Below are 17,027 nucleotides of genomic sequence, written 5' to 3'. Positions count from 1 at the left end.
CCCGGAGCACTGCCTTAATCCAAAACAATGCCAATAACTCCTAGGAATAGTCTCATGGTATTGCCACTAGGGGTCATCCTTTCCATATAAGTAGATTATAATGGTGGGGTAAGCCCAGAAGGAGATATTCTTGAAGGGGGGGTGAGGTTTTTGGATGGGTTGTAGAGTTTGTCATCAAGGGTGGGGGTGGATCAGGGTTGTGCTTGGGGGTGAAGGGGGACCAGGAACCGGTAGCGCTGCTGTGGTTAACTATCATGTTGTCTCTTAATGCACAGTCACCATTTTACATGCCTACACCATCAGCCTAGGCTTGTAATGCAGCGGAAGTGCATTAACTGTGTGTTTTGTACACTAAATGCAGGGCAGATTCAGGGCACACCCCTGCATTTATCGCAAGGGCTCTGCACTTACTGCATGTTAAAGTGTTATTTTTAACATGCGGTAAATGTAAAACATACAACATTTTAGTAAAAGAGCGCCTAAGTTGCAGATGTCCAGGTTGACACTTAACATGCTAATTCCTGCATTAGCTAGATAGTGTGGAATAGTGCCTTGCAGTTAATGGTGCATGATTAAGTTACAATGCATTATTAACACAGTAGAGAATGCAGAGTGGTTAATGCCACCTGAATAGTTTACTCCTGGGGGAATTCTGCACAAGGAAGTATTTACAGAGAATTCCGCACCAGATGTGCAGAATTGGAGGTCTTTCTGGGAGCTAGATGGAGAGAGAACTGCAGATGGCGTGAGAGATGGTACTGAGGATGCTGGAGCCTGAGACGGGAAAAGGCAGGAGGGAATTTCAGGTGATATGTTGAGGAAATTCTGTGCAAAAATACTACAAATAAACAATGCAAAATTTTCAAAAATTTTGCGCAGGATTCCCCCAGGGGTAATCGTCGGAGTGAAGTGCATCTATGTTAATTGCAATGTAGTTAAGTGCAGTTATAGTTTCCTCATTAATTGTATAGAAAGATGCTGAGCATACCTGTAACAGCTGAGAAGCTCTGCAGTTACTGCACAATAATTTTTGCAACTAATGAATGGTAACAGCAAAGGTTTAGTACACATTAGTAAAAAGGACCTTAAGTTTTTTGCAAAAAGTATGCAAAACTGAAATACAAGATATATCAAATGTCATATTTCTGGACATTTTGAATATATATTTTTTTCATATTCTCGGGAGGGGGGGTGAGGGATATGAATGTGTAATCAGATGTACATGCATCTTAACCAGCTATAAAAGTACTTCCAAAGATAATCAGAAAATGTCTTACTAGCCATTTCAGCTTCAAGGAAAATAAAGTGCTAAAAAGGAAGACTGTCCAGATCATTGGACAAATAATCAGACCCAACCAAAAGATCTGAGCTTCCACTTCCGTTGATGTGGAATTATTTGTGGAAACCTAAAAAACAAAAAGTACAATATGTGAATTATTAAATGTTAGTTGTACGTCAACATTTTATTTGTCTACAATTATTAAAGCAACAATTTAACTTGTAATATGGAACACAAAGGACAAAAATATTTTGGCACTGTCTATTTTATACCACCAAAAATGGAGGGAAAAGGTGTTATAAATTGCTAGTGGTGCTTCAGTGGTTTCACACATAAGCTTAGGGGTCCTTTTACAAAGCCATGGTAAAAAGTGGCCTGCAGTAGTGTGGGCGCGTCATTTGGGCACGCGTTGGGCCATTTTTACCATGGCTGGGAAAAAAGGCTATTTTTTAATGGACCTGGAAATAGGACTCTGCTAATATTAAAACTAGAATGTGCCTTTTTATGGCCTGAGCACCCACTGACCTAGCGGTAAAGGCTCACACACTACCCATGCGGTAACCATGCAACACGCGCCAATGTGGGCGCGCTGTCGGTTACCACTCGGAACGTCCCCGCGGTAGAAAATTCTTTTCTACCATGGGATTCGGCGTGCTACACTTGGAATTACTGCTGGACGCATGCGCTACCCCGGTGGTAGTGCCGACTGGGCGCCAGTTACCCGTGCATTAGCCCTCCCGCACCTTTGTAAAAGAGCCCCTTTGTCACCAAAGACTTACAATCATCATTGGCCGAAAAACCTCCTTTTATACACAGTCACTTTATTATATATAATATCTTAAAATAAAAAAGCACATTTATAGCAAATCCAGCATAGTTCATATGATCAAAACTTCAAGCACAATAATCACTGCTGCTGCACCCCACTCCCTTCCCACCCCACCCCACCCCAAATTCTTCCACTCTAGGGGGATGCCTAATCTGTCTAGTGGAAGGGCCAGCCCTGATCAAAAGGACTGCTAGAAATGTACTTTTTAGAGCATGTAATCATTGTTTTATGGATTAATGTGAAATTGATATGTGGGGGAGAGTTTGGGTGGGGCTTCTAATTTTCTGATTATTAAATGTGTTTGCATTTGGGAGTATTGCTGTGGTGAAGTTATTTTGATTAACTTTTTATTTTTATACTGGGTTTGCTTTAGTTATCAATCTTGATTTGTATTTTGGTTTAGTTAATCTGATTGTAATATTTGTTGCTTGAAAACAAAAGCATTTATCAAATAAAATCAGATAAATGTATGAGGCAATTTGCCAATGTATTTTTCCCTTTGTTAGCTATATTCAAGCCCCCAAAATGTAGATGATTATAGAGAAATACCATGGGTTCCAAAACTGACTGACAATTTGGATTTTAATTCCTAAAGCTATATGTTGAGTGCACTACTGTCCTTTGGTAACCAACATTTCTGTGCACAGATCTGCAGAGAGTCCTCCAAGCCTCTCACCTTCTTTTCCCTCTGCCCCCCACTTGCCCTATGTCCTCCTTCAACCTTCCGTCAGCCCACTCAGTACTCAAGATTTTGCAATTATTTAAACCCACTTCTTCCCCTGGCCAGCTTAGCTCATCATCTCCTCTTCATTATTCCCCTCTTCCAGTCTAGCCTTTCCCTGGGGATTGTGCACTGTCCCTGGAAACATGCCTTGGTCACCCTTTTACTCAAAAAGCCCAACCTCGATCCATCTCTTCCAGCCAACTTTTGTCTCATTTCCAACCTCCCCTTTTTTGGTAAGATTCTGGACAGATTTGTCTTATCCCAGTTAGATTCTTTCATCGAACACTCTAATATCTTGCACCCATTCCAGGCTGGCTTCAGAGTCAGCCATATTACTGAAACCCTACTTCTGGCACCATCCATGTAGCCCTAGACCAACGCCAATCTGTGGTAATTGTTTCTCTCGATCTAGTCTCAGCCTTCGACCTTGTAGATCACACTCTTCTGTCGTTGCTGCACCATCGGCATTTCCAACACTGTTCTGAACTAGTTACTACAGAGGAAACTACACTTCTCCTTTCTTCCTCAAAATGTACCACCTGTTCCTCTGATCCCATTCCCACCCACCTTCTTAATGCCATCTCACCTGCTCTTATTCCTTTTATCTGTCACATTCTCAACCTCTCGCTTTCCATTGCAACTGTCCCTACTGCCTTTAAACATGCTATGGTCACACCTCTCCTTAAGAAGCCTTCACTCGACCCTACTTGTCCCTCTAATTACCGACCCATCTCCCTCCTCCCTTTTCTCTCCAAATTACTTGAGCGTGCTGTTCACCACCGCTGCCTTGATTTTCTCTCCTCACATGCTATTCTTGACCCACTACAATCTGGTTTTCGCCTCTCCACTCAACCGAAACTGCGCTTACTAAAGTATCAAATGACCTAAATCCAGAGGTCTCTATTCCATCCTCATTCTTCTTGATCTTTCCGCTGCTTTTGACACTGTCGATCACAGCATACTCCTCGATACCCTGTCCTCACTTGGATTCCAGGGCTCTGTCCTTTCCTGGTTCTCTTCCTACCTCTCCCTCCGCACCTTCAGTGTTCACTCTGGTGGATCCTCTTCTACTTCTATCCCTCTGCCTGTCGGCGTACCTCAGGGTTCTGTTCTTGGTCCCCTCCTCTTTTCTATCTACACTTCTTCCCTTGGTTCATTAATCTCATCCCATGGCTTTTCCTACCATCTCTATGCTGATGACTCCCAAATCTATCTTTGTACCCCTGATATCTCACCTTGCATCCAAACCAAAGTTTCAGCGTGCTTGTCTGACATTGCTGTCTATATGTCTCAACGCCACCTGAAATTAAACATGACCAAAACCGAGCTTCTCATTTTTCCCCCCAAACCCACCTCCCCACTCCCCCCATTTTCTATTTCTGTTGATGGCTCTCTCATTCTCCCTGTCTCCTCAGCTCGAAACCTTGGGGTCATCTTTGACTCTTCTCTCTCCTTTTCTGCTCATATCCAGCAGATCGCCAAGACCTGTCATTTCTTTCTTTACAACATCCGTAAAATCCGCCCCTTTCTTTCCGAGCACTCTACCAAAACCCTCATCCACACCCTTGTCACCTCTCGCTTAGACTACTGCAATCTGCTTCTTGCTGGCCTCCCACTTAGTCACCTCTCCCCTCTCCAATCGGTTCAAAACTCTGCTGCCCGTATTGTCTTCAGCCAGGGTCGCTTTACTCATACTACCCCTCTCCTCAAGTTGCTTCACTGGCTCCCTATCCGTTTTCGCATCCTGTTCAAACTTCTTCTACTAACCTATAAATGTACTCACTCTGCTGCTCCCCAGTATCTCTCCACACTCGTTCTTCCCTACACCCCTTCCCGTGCACTCCGCTCCATGGATAAATCCTTCTTATCTGTTCCCTTCTCCACTACTGCCAACTCCAGACTTCGCGCCTTCTGTCTTGCTGCACCCTACGCCTGGAATAAACTTCCTGAGCCCCTACGTCTTGCCCCATCCTTGGCCACCTTTAAATCTAGACTGAAAGCCCACCTCTTTAACATTGCTTTTGACTCGTAACCACTTGTAACCACTCGCCTCCACCTACCCTCCTCTCCTCCTTCCTGTACACATTGATTTGATTACTTTATTTTTTGTCTATTAGATTGTAAGCTCTTTGAGCAGGGACTGTCTTTCTTTTATGTTTGTGCAGCGCTGCGTATGCCTTGTAGCGCTATAGAAATGCTGAATAGTAGTAGTAGTAGTAGTTCTCCGGCTATCTCTTTAACCGCCTCTTCCAACTCATACACTCTGGGTCCTTTTCTGATATTTTTCCCATACAATCAGGTGTTCCTCAGGGTCCATTCTTTCTCCTGCACTTTTCAACATCTTTTTGGTTCCCCTCTTGACTGTAATTCACAATAAAGGCTGCCTCCCCTTCTGCTATGCTGAACATATACAAATTCTCTACCATATCTCTAACCCTCTTCCACTCTCCCTGCCCTGAATTCCTGTCTCCAATCTGTCTTCGCATGGCTCAGGGATAATGGGCTCTTTCTGAACTCCACAAAATGTGAGTCCGTTGCTTTCCCTTCTCTTCTTTCTCTGTTTCTCCCCACCCCCACACTTGAAAACTCATCATTTAACTTCAATGATTCTGTCAAAATCTTAGGTGTCCATTCTGATTCTAACCTCTCTTTCAAAAAGCAAATTGACTTTGTAGTGAGCTCTTCTTTCTTTGCGCTCCACAGTATCCGCTCCATTTGCCCCTTCCTCACTCCTTTGTTCATTCCCTTATCCTTGCACTGGTCATTTCCTGCCTGGATTACTGTAACTCTCTCTAAGCCGGTCTTCCTCTTTCATCCCTGAAACGTCTACAGTTGACCCAATCAATGGCTGTCAAGCTCATTCACCGTGCCTACTGTTTCGATCATGTCACTCCTCTTCTTCACATTGAACACTGGCTCCCTATCTCTTCACATATCCATTATAAAATACTTTTGCTTTTCTTTAAATGTCGTCCCTCTTCTACCCCAGCTTATTTAAATAAATTTCTGGCTCCCTATTCTCCCTCTCATAACCTCTGATCCTCCTCAGGTAATCTCCTTTGCATTCCCCCCTCTTCTGTTCTCCAGCTTTCACTCTCTCAACAGACCGCATTTAGGGGCCCTTTTACTAAGCGGTGGTAAGCCCACCGCAGGCTTACCCAGTGGCAATCCAGAACTACCACCAGCCGAATGCGGGTGCCGGTGATAGTTCCACCCCCAGCACGAATTTCCAGGACCAGCAGAAATAGTTGAAAAATATTTCCGCAGGGAGCTACCTAGTAGTAATCGGGTGCGTAACCCTGGCAGCTATAGAAATGCTAAGTAGTAGTAGTAGTAGTAGTAGTGCCGCGTGCTGGTTGGTTACCACTAGGGTAGCGCAGGAGCCCTTACCCACCACCTCAATGGGTGGCGGTAAATGCTCCCTCCCCGCAAGGCCATACAGTAAATGCAATCTTACCGCATGGCCAGGCCATTTCTTTTTTCGGCCTTTTTACCCACTGCGGTAAAAACGGCCTCATCACGTAGCAAAAACAGACACTGCCGCTAGTGCAGGGCCCCTTTTACCGCAGCTTAGTAAAAGGGCCCCTTAGTTACCTGGGTCCATCTCTGTGGAATGTCCTCCTTCCCCCTCTCAGGTCTGCCCCTTCACTTCAGTCCTTTAAGGCTCTTCTCAAAACACTTCTCTTCTTCTACTACACTTATCACTTCTATAGCGCTACAAGGCATATGCAGCGCTGTACATCATACACGAAAAGACAGTCCCTGCTCAAAGAGTTTACAACCTAAATAGGACAGACAAACAGACAGAACAACTAAGAGGTAAGGGATAAAAGGGTACAGGGGAAGTGAGTAGTGGTTAGGAGTCAAAAGCAGCGTCAAAGAGGTGGGCTTTCAGCCTGGATTTGAAAACAGCCAAAGACGGGGCTAGACGTACAAGCTCGGGAAGTCTATTCCAGGCGTGAGGTGCCGCGAGATAAAAGGAACGGAGTCTGGAATTAGCAGTAGAGGAGAAGGGGACAGACAGGAGAGATTTATCCACAGAACGGAGTACCCGAGGGGGGGGCGTAGGGAAAGATAAGAGCGGAGAGGTACTGGGGAGCGGTAGAGTGAATGCACTTGTAGGTCAGTAAGAGAAGTTTCTCCTCCTTTGGCTTCTTCACTACTTATTCCTTCGCTGGCCCTAACTTCTCCCCTTTTTTCTTTCCCAGCCCTTCTATGGAATATTTGACTAGCTTTTGTTAACTGCTTAGTTGCCAGTGACTGGATTACTTCTATGGTATATAAGTACAGGAAAATAAAAACAAACAGGAAATCTAGATGCCAGTAACTAGTCATATCAGATTAATGACATATTAAAATAGCAAAATGTAAAACAATGCATTTCTTATAAATACGATGCAATGTAACAGTATTTAATCTTTGAAGAATATACAGTTATCTTTTATAAGATTTTTACAATTGTGGTACCTTTTTTGCTTCGAACATCCAATGACTTTTGCCATCTTCATCAATCTGATTCCACCAACGTAAACCAACCAAGAGTCTTCCAGTAACATTCTACTGACATCAAATTTAGTTAGTTTTTAATATTATTACTTCAACATTGAGTCAGGTTTGCGCTTTTTATTAGACTTTCTATATATTTTAAATACACACTTAACACTTTTTTTTGTATAACATGAGTATTTTAAGTAAATGAAAATGCATATAATGGATCTACCCTTCCCAAATGGAAAGCCTCCAAAGTAATAAATTGCATTCATCTACATGCATCAGTTTACTTTTGGTTAAGCATCATCTTGTACACTTCGCTCCTCCCAACAGCATTTGCTCCCAACACTGCCCCTTCCTTTTGTCATATATGGTTTGAATCCCTTTGAAACACCTGCGTTAGGGGCCCTTTTACTACAGCTTAGCATGCGCTAAATGCTGAGAAGCCCACAGGTATAAAATGGCTTTCCATTACTGTGCGCTAAAAAGGCCCTGTCCCTCTCTCTCTTGAAACAGGTCTTTCACAAAAAAAAAAATTAAGGGTAACCTCAAGGCATTTTTCTTTACTCAGGCCTTTCCACAAACCTGACTTTATAGTCCTTGGACCTGCCTTTTGACTTATCTGTGCAGTAGATTACCATTTTTGTTTTTCCCTACTCTTATTTCCCTGATTTCCTCAGATGAATTTCTAATTTTTTCCCTTTATGTTTCTTTTGTGTCTCCTTTCTGTCCTCTAATCTTTCTTCTTTTGTTTTTTAATCTACACTTCTTTTCATTTTTGCTTTGTAAACTATTTAGATATTTTTGTTTTACTTACTGGTATATCAAAAATAAACTTGAATTTGGTTTTGTGTGGGTTGTAATTAAGAATAGCCATGCTGGGGCAGATCGATGGTCCATTTAGCTCAGTATTCTGCTTCCAACAGTGGCCAATACAGGACACAAGTACATCGCAGAATCCCAACTAGTAGCAAGTCTCCATACCACCAATCCCAGGGACAGCAAGTGGCTTCCCCATTACTATCTCAATAGCAGACTATAGACTTTTCCTACAGGAACTTGTCCAAACTTTTTTTTAAAGCTAGGAATACTAACCATATCCTCTGGTAACAAGTTCCAGAGCTTAACTATTGTAAACTTCCTCCTTCGCCGGTAGGGCCGGGCCACTGTCCCGGGCTTAGCACTCCACTCTCAGTCACCACAAAGTAAACACCTCTCCAATGCCAGTTGAGGGAAAAATCCCTTTTATTGTAGTCCACATCCACAGCACATGAGCAAGTTTGGGTACACCCCCTCCCCCAGTCTCAAAACCCCAAAGAAACAGTCCCAGTACTTCAGGAGTCCTTTGTACCCTGTAGGCACCGGATAGGCTTCTCCTCCTTCCCGCCGAAATAAACACTTTTACCTCCAGTGATTTCAGTAGCTTTAGTTCTCAGCAGCACCAACTCAATTCTGCCTTTTCCCCCAACCAGGAAACTCCAATCTTTGAGGTTCCCTGCCAGAGCAGTGCTCCTCCCTCTGCCCAGCAACAAACAACTCTGTGGCCTCCCACCCACTGCTCTTCTCTCTAGACCAAAGTCTTTTATCTGGACCCCTCCACCTCCATGCGTTCCTCCCCACCCGGTATAACAGCAGGTAGATCGGTCTCACTCACTTCCCATTCCCTGTCCTTTCTCTCCTCTCTCTCCCTTTCCTCTGCCCCTCTTCTCTTCAAAGCCTCCAGGAAAGCAGCCCTCTCCTTCTCACAGGTGGCAGGAATTATGTACTGATTCCCCTGGTTCATGCGCCCCCCTCCTGGTAACTATACTGCCTCTCCATTCTCCTCACTGCTGCTGCTGGTGCCAGCTCCTGGAATCCGATCCGGGTTTTGGGTCCCACCCCTTTCCCTGCTGGATTCTGGGTAGGGTAGGTTTTTTTTTATTTTATTGTTACATTTGTACCCCGCGCTTTCCCACTCATGGCAGGCTCAATGCGGCTTACATATTGTATACAGGTACTTATTTGTACCTGGGGCAATGGAGGGTTAAGTGACTTGCCCAGAGTCACAAGGAGCTGCCTGTGCCTGAAGTGGGAATCGAACTCAGTTCCTCAGGACCAAAGTCCACCACCCTAACCACTAGGCCACTCCTCCACTGGCTCTCCAAGCTTCAAGAGGGGTTCCCGGGGTCCTGTCCTATTACACTATTCATTGAGTGAAAAAATATTTCCTCTTATTTGTTTTAAAAGTATTTACATGTAACTTCACTGAGTGTACTTTTCAAAAGAATAAAAATAAAAAATTCACATTTACCCACTCTACACCATACAGGATTTTGTAGACCTCTATCATATCCCTCCCCAGCCATCTCTTTTCCAAGCTGCACAGCCCTAATCTCTGCCTTTCCTCATATAAGAGAAGTTCCATCCCTTTAATCATTTTGGTCACACTTCTTTGAACCTTTTCTAATTCTACTATATCTTTTTTGAGATAGGTGACCAGAATTCCACACAATACTCAAGGTGAGATTGTACCACGGAGCAAAAGAGGCATTATAGTATTCTTTGTCTTATTTTCTATACCTTTCCTAATACTTCCTAGCATTCTGCTTGCTTTTTTGGCCGCTGCCACACACTGGGAAGAAGATTTCAGCATATTGTCAATGATGACACCTAGATCTTTTTCTTCGGTGCTGATTCCTTAACATCAGGTAACTATGATTTGGATTATTTTTTCCAATGTGCATCACTTTGCATTTCTCCAAATCAAATTTCATCTGCCATTTGGATATCCAGTCTTCCAAGTTCCTAAGGTCTCCCTGCAATTTTTCACAGTTCGCATTCATTTCAACAACTTGGAACAGTTCTGTGTCATCTGAAAATTTGATCACCTCACTAGTCATCCCCATTTCTAGATAATTTATAAATATGTTAAATAGCATCGGTCCCAGTACAGATCCCTGGGGCACTCCACTGTTCACCCTCCTCCATTGACAGAAGGTAAAATTATGTATAATCATACCTGATAATTTTCTTTCCATTAATCATAGCTGATCAATCCATAGACTGGTGGGTTGTGTCCATCTACCAGCAGGTGGAGATAGAGAGCAAACTTTTGCCTCCCTATATGTGGTCATGTGCTGCCGGAAACTCCTCAGTATGTCGATATCAAAGCTCCATCCGCAGGACTCAGCACTTAGAGAATTACACCCACGAAGGGACACTCTGCCCAGCTCACCACCGCCGAAACGGGGGAGGGGAATTAACCCAGCTCATCCCCACACAAGTGGGGGAGGGGAATCCGTCCAGCTCATCCCCGCGGAGCGGGGGAGGGACACCACACCCGCCGATGCGGGGGGATCTGGCTTATCCTGCAACCGCAACCGCGGGAGGAGCTGACTGACCCTAACACCGCCGAAGCGGGAAGGGTACAAAGCTGCCCTACAGCCGCACGAAGCGGGAGGGAGTGCCGGCAGAATTTTAAGTCTCAATCCAGCCCCGTAAAACGGAGGGGAGAGGAATGCAGCAGCTCACTGTAACACAAACTCGTCTTAACTCTTGAAGAATCCAAGTGAAAAAACTTGAACACGAAGTCTTTCTGAAGTAACTGAAGACTAAACTTGAACCTGAAATGCAACCAGAATAAAAACAGTACAGATATCTGGGAGGGGCTATGGATTGATCAGCTATGATTAATGGAAAGAAAATTATCAGGTATGATTATACATAATTTTACCTTCCATATCATCAAGCTGATCAATCCATAGACTGGTGGGATGTACCGAAGCAGTACTCACCCAGGGCGGGACATTGAAATCCCTGACCTCAACACTGAAGCTCCAAACCGGGCCTCCGCCCGTGCAGCCACAGTCAAACGGTAATGCTTGGAGAATGTATGAGCCGAAGCCCAAGTTGCCGCCTTGCATATCTCTTCCAAGGAGACGGATCCGGCCTCTGCCATCGAGGTCGCCTGAGCTCTCGTGGAGTGAGCCTTCAGCTGGATAGGCGGCACCTTCCCTGCGGCCACATAAGCCGCTGCAATGGCTTCCTTGACCCATCTTGCCACTGTAGGCTTAGCAGCCTGCAGACCCTTACGAGGACCTGCAAACAGGACAAACAGATGATCCGATTTCCGGAAATCATTGGTCACTTCCAAGTATCTGATGATGACTCGTCTCACATCCAGATATTTAAGAGCAGAGTACTCCTCTGGGTAGTCCTCCCTACGAAAGGAAGGGAGACATAGCTGCTGATTCACATGGAAGCGAGAAACAATCTTGGGCAGGAAGGAAGGCACTGTGCGAATAGTCACTCCTGCCTCAGTGAACTGTAGAAAAGGCTCTCGACATGAGAGCGCCTGGAGCTCGGAAACTCCTCTGGCTGAAGTGATAGCCACCAAAAAGACTGCTTTCAACGTCAGGTCTTTCAGAGATGCCCTTGACAAGGGTTCAAACGGCGGCTTCTGCAATGCTCTTAGCACCAGGTTGAGATTCCACGCAGGCACCACTGAGTGCAGAGGAGGGCGCAGGTGATTAACCCCCTTGAGAAAGCGCACCACATCTGGCTGCGAAGCCAGGGAAGCACCCTTCAGGCGGCCCCTGAAGCAAGCCAGAGCCGCTACCTGGACCTTAAGGGAACTGAGCGACAGGCCTTTGTCCAGACCTTCTTGCAGGAACGTCAACACTGAAGAAATTGGAGCAGTGAAAGGAGAAAGAGAGCCTGCTTCACACCACGCTGCAAAGATACGCCAAACCCTGGCGTAAGCAGTAGAAGTAGAGCGTTTCCTCGCTCTCAGCATAGTGGCGATGACCTTGTCTGAGAAGCCCTTCTTCCTCAGACGCTGCCGCTCAATAGCCAGGCCGTAAGACCAAAGGGGGAGGGATCCTCCATCACCACGGGACCCTGATGTAACAGGCCCTGCTCCACTGGCAACCGCAGAGGATCGTCGACTGAGAGTCTGATCAAGTCCGCATACCAGGGACGCCTGGGCCAATCCGGACCCACCAGGATTATCCTGCCGGGATGCTTTGCCACCCGGTCTAGTACCCTGCCCAACATGGGCCAGGGCGGGAACACATAGAGAAGCTCTTGTGTCGGCCATTGTTGGAGAAGAGCATCTACTCCCAGGGATCGAGGGTCCCGTCCTCTGCTGAAGAAGCGCGGCACTTGGCAATTGGCCGATGACGCCATCAGATCTAGGCTCGGCTGGCCCCAGCGCTTCGTGATGTCCAAGAACGCCTGAGCAGATAGCTGCCACTCTCCGGGCTCCAAGGTATGGCGACTGAGAAAGTCCGCCTTGACATTCATGACTCCGGCAATGTGGGCCGCTGACAGCTGTTCCAGGTTCGCTTCCGCCCACTGGCATAGACTCATAGCTTCCTTGGCTAGAGGGGCGCTCTTGGTACCTCCCTGGCGGTTGACATAGGCCACAGCCGTGGCATTGTCCGACAGGACCCGTACAGGCTTGAACACCAGTACCGGGATGAACTCCAAAAGCGCCAACCGAATGGCTCTGAGTTCCAGGAGGTTGATAGACCACTTTGCCTCTGCAGGAGACCAGAGCCCCTGCGCTGTCCTTCCCAAGCAGTGGGCTCCCCAGCCCGATAACGAGGCGTCCGTCGTGACGACAATCCACTCTGGGGACACCAGAGGCATTCCCGCAGACAACTTGTCTGTCTGCATCCACCAGCTCAGCGCCTTGCACACTGCTGGATCCAAGGGAAGACGCACCGCATAATCCTCCGACATCGGAGTCCAGCGCTGCAGCAGAGAGTGTTGTAGTGGTCTCATATGAGCCCTGGCCCAGGGCACTACTTCCATCGTGGCCGTCATAGAGCCCAACAGCTGCACATAGTCCCAAGCCCGAAGAGGAGAGGCTACTAGGAACTGGTCCACCTGAGCCTGAAGCTTGACAATCCGATTGACTGGCAGGAACACTCTGCCCACTTGGGTGTCGAATCGAACTCCCAGATACTCCAGGGACTGAGTCGGGCGCAGCTGGCTCTTCTCCCAGTTGATGATCCATCCCAGGGAGCTCAAAAGAGCAACTACCCGGTCCACAGCTTTGCCGCACTCTGCATAAGAGGGGGCTCGGATCAACCAGTCGTCCAGATAAGGATGGACTTGTACTCCTTCCTTTCGCAGGAAGGCCGCTATGACCACCATTACCTTGGAAAAGGTCCGCGGAGCAGTAGCCAACCCGAACGGGAGGGCTCTGAACTGGAAGTGTCGGCCCAGGACTGCAAAACGCAGAAAGCGTTGATGAGGAGGCCAGATGGGAATATGCAGGTACGCTTCCTTGATGTCCAAGGATGCCAGGTACTCCCCTGCCTTCACTGCCGCTATAACAGAGCGGAGAGTCTCCATGCGAAAGTGCCGCACTTTCAAGGCCCGATTGACCCCTTTGAGGTCGAGGATAGGCCGGACAGAACCTCCTTTCTTTGGTACCACAAAGTAAATGGAGTAACGCCCCTTGCCAAGCTGACTTTCTGGCACCGGAACGACCGCACCCAGGCGGATCAGATTGTCCAAAGTCTGCTGCACTGCCACAGCTTTGACCGGAGACTTGCAGGGAGAGAGTACAAACCCGTCTCTTAAGGGTCAGTAGAACTCTAGCTTGTAGCCGTCTCTGATGACTTCCAGCACCCAAGCGTCTGAAGTTATTGTGGTCCACTCGCCCAGAAACGAGGACAGCCGTCCTCCAATCTGCACTGGGGCGTGGACCAATACCCCGTCATTGGGTACGAGACCCTGGGGGAGGACCGGAGGGAGCACCTCCGGGACGGCGGTCTCTGCGAAAGGAATGCTGCTTGGGGGAGAAATTCCTCTTAAAGGAAGAGGGGGCAGAAGCACCCGACCTGCCCGGGCGGTACCGACGGGCTTCCTGAAACCGTCCTCTGGAGGTACCGGGACGAGCACTAGCCCGAGCCCTGACCTCCGGTAACTTCTTGCCCTTAGACGTGCCGAGATCAGTCACGATTTTGTCCAGCTCGACCCCAAAGAGCAGCTTGCCTTTAAAAGGCAATCTAGCCAGGCGGGATTTTGAGGCGTGGTCAGCAGACCAATGTTTCAGCCAAAGCCACCGCCGCGCAGAGACAGTCTGAGCCATGCCTTTAGCTGAGGCTCTCAAGACATCATACAGCAAGTCTGCCAAATAGGCTAAGCCCGATTCCAGGGCTGGCCAGTCATTCCTCAAGAAATGATCCGAGGGGGAAGCCCGCTGCACCATAGTCAGGCACGCCCTGGCCACATAGGAGCCGCAAACTGAGGCCTGCAAACTTAAAGCAGCCGCCTCAAAGGACGACCTTAAGGCCGCCTCCAATCTCCTGTCTTGGGCGTCCTTTAGGGCCGTGCCACCTTCCACCGGCAATGCCGTTTTCTTAGTCACCGCAGTGATTAAAGAATCCACGGTAGGCCACAGATAGGCCTCACGTTCACTCACAGCCAAAGGATAGAGGCGGGACATAGCCCTAGCCACTTTAAGGCTCGCTTCTGGGACATCCCATTGAGCCGAAATTAAGGTGTGCATGGCATCATGCACGTGGAAGGTTCTAGGCGGGCGCTTAGTCCCCAGCATAATGGCAGAGCCAACAGGGGCTGAGGGAGAGACGTCCTCCGGAGAGGATATCTTCAAAGTGTCCATGGCCTGTAACAACAGGTTGGGCAAATCCTCCGGGCGAAAAAGCCGCGCTGCAGAGGGGTCATCCGCTCCATCCGAGCGGGGATCCGTCTCCTCCAAGGAATCCGCAAAGGACCGTTGGGAGACCTCAGACACGCTGCCCTCATCTACATCGGAGGAGACAAATTCCTCCAAGGCCTGGGAATCAACCCGAGGACGTTTACCTCTGGGAACCTCCACCTCTTTACCAGAGGAGGGAGCGGGGGCAGCGTTGTGCATGAGGAAGGCCCGATGCAGCAGCAAAACAAACTCGGGGGAGAAACCCCCCAGACTGTGCACCTCCGCAGCCTGGGCAACAGCCCTAGGCGCGCTCTCAACCGGCGCTCGCAATAGCGGGGGAGAGACATGCTGTGCATCCAAAATGGCGTCCGGCGCGAAACTCCGCGAAGGAGCCGCGCGGGAAGAACGGCTCTTAACTATAGCCGCTTCTGTGCCGTCGCCCAAATTAAGGGCGTTCATGGCATTAATGTCTCCAACCTCAAGGGCGGCCCAAGAAGAAGCCGTCCGAGCCGCGTGGCCGGCCAAGATGGCGGAGGCGAGGAGCGGGGGATGGGCGTTTATGGCGGGAAAAACCGCCACGCCGGAGGAAGGACCGGGACATGCATCGGTCGCGAAACTGTCACCCACCAAGGGCGAATCCGGCTTGAAGACCCCCGCATCCCCTCTAGAAGCGCTCGAGCGACCCGGGGAGCGACCCTTTGCGCCCTCGCCCTCCGACGCCATGAGCCACGAGGAGAAGAATCGGGGAACCCCCGCCCGCTATAAAAAGGTAAAATTACCTGCTGTCCGCTCCGAGTTGTAACGACCTGGTGTCTCAGTGAGTAGCTGCAATAGACGCTTAAATAAACGTCGAAATAAACGCCTTTAAGGCCGTTCAAAATTTTTTTTTTTTTTTTTTTTTTTAACGGAGCCAGCGGGAGGGGGGAGAAAAGGAGGGACCTGGCACCACCAGGTTTGCACTTGCTCAAAAGAGCCCTCAACCCCAGGCACTCAACAAAACCTAAAAATTAGGCTTGGAGGCCTAGCCAGAGCTGCTGCTGTGTGTGACCACCACCTGCTGAGATAGAGAACATACTGAGGAGTTTCCGGCAGCACATGACCACATATAGGGAGGCAAAAGTTTGCTCTCTATCTCCACCTGCTGGTAGATGGACACAACCCACCAGTCTATGGATTGATCAGCTTGATGATATGGAAATGGCTATTTAACCCTATCTGTTTTCTATCCATTAACCAGGTCCTAATCCACAACAGAAAATTGCCTCCTATCCTATGGCTTTTTAATTTTTTCAGGTGTCTCCCATGAGAGACTTTGTCAAAAGCTTTCTGAAAATCTAGATACACTACATTAAGTGGCTCACCTTTATGCACATGTTCATTCACATCTTAAAGAAACTAAGCAAATTGGTGAGGAAAACTTTCCTTGGTTGAATCCATGCTGACACTGTCCCATTAAACTATGTTTGTCTACTGTATATGTTCAGTAATTTCATTCTTTACAATAGTTTCTACTATTTTGCCAGCACTGATGTCAGGTTTTCTGGTCTGTAATAAAGACTCATAGGTTACTCTCTCAAGCTCTAAATGTATAGGATGTGGCATTTTAGTGTGTGACAGTACAATAAAAATTTGAACCAAGGTGATCTCAGTGGCGATCCTAGGTCGGCTGCCACCCAGGGCGGATTGCCGCTGCCCCCCCCCCCCCCCCCCACGGGTGCAGCGGCATCCGTCCCCCCCCCCCCAGAGTGCAGCACAACACCCCCCTCCCCATCGCATTAAGCCCCCCCCCCCCCCCCCCGGGGTGCATTCTTGGCTGCTGGAGGGTGCACAGAGCAGTCGAGCGCCTGTCGGCTCCGCTGGCTCCCTGCTCCCTCTGCCCAGGAACAGGAAGTAACCTGTTCCAGGGCAGAGGGAGCAGGGAGCCAGCGGAGCCGACAGGAGTGCGGTGCGGCTGCTCTCTGCACCCTCCAGCAGCGTGCACCCGGGGCGAACCGCCCCCACCGCCCTGCCCTTCCTACACCACTGGGTGATCTCCTGAGTTGTTTGTCAT

At 48.2% G+C, this 17,027-nt stretch overlaps 1 protein-coding gene across 2 annotated transcripts in view; it reads right to left on the bottom strand.

Annotated features, from left to right (window-relative positions):
* The window catches only part of TVP23A (trans-golgi network vesicle protein 23 homolog A), a 41,255-nt gene that overhangs the window by 14,259 nt on the left and 9,969 nt on the right, over positions 1 to 17,027 (bottom strand). For both annotated transcript variants that reach the window (XM_030211053.1, XM_030211054.1), the window contains exons 4-5: positions 7,300 to 7,389; positions 1,278 to 1,406 (exon numbers count right to left, since the gene is read on the bottom strand). In XM_030211053.1, the coding sequence (XP_030066913.1) occupies positions 1,278 to 1,406; positions 7,300 to 7,389 (219 nt within the window). The remainder of the gene's footprint in view (positions 1 to 1,277; positions 1,407 to 7,299; positions 7,390 to 17,027) is intronic.

The sequence above is a fragment of the Microcaecilia unicolor genome, chromosome 8 (genome assembly GCF_901765095.1).
Source record: "Microcaecilia unicolor chromosome 8, aMicUni1.1, whole genome shotgun sequence".
Lineage (NCBI taxonomy): Eukaryota > Metazoa > Chordata > Amphibia > Gymnophiona > Siphonopidae > Microcaecilia > Microcaecilia unicolor.
Note: the sequence above shows the minus strand (reverse complement) of the source record. Positions and strands in the feature narration are given on the sequence as shown.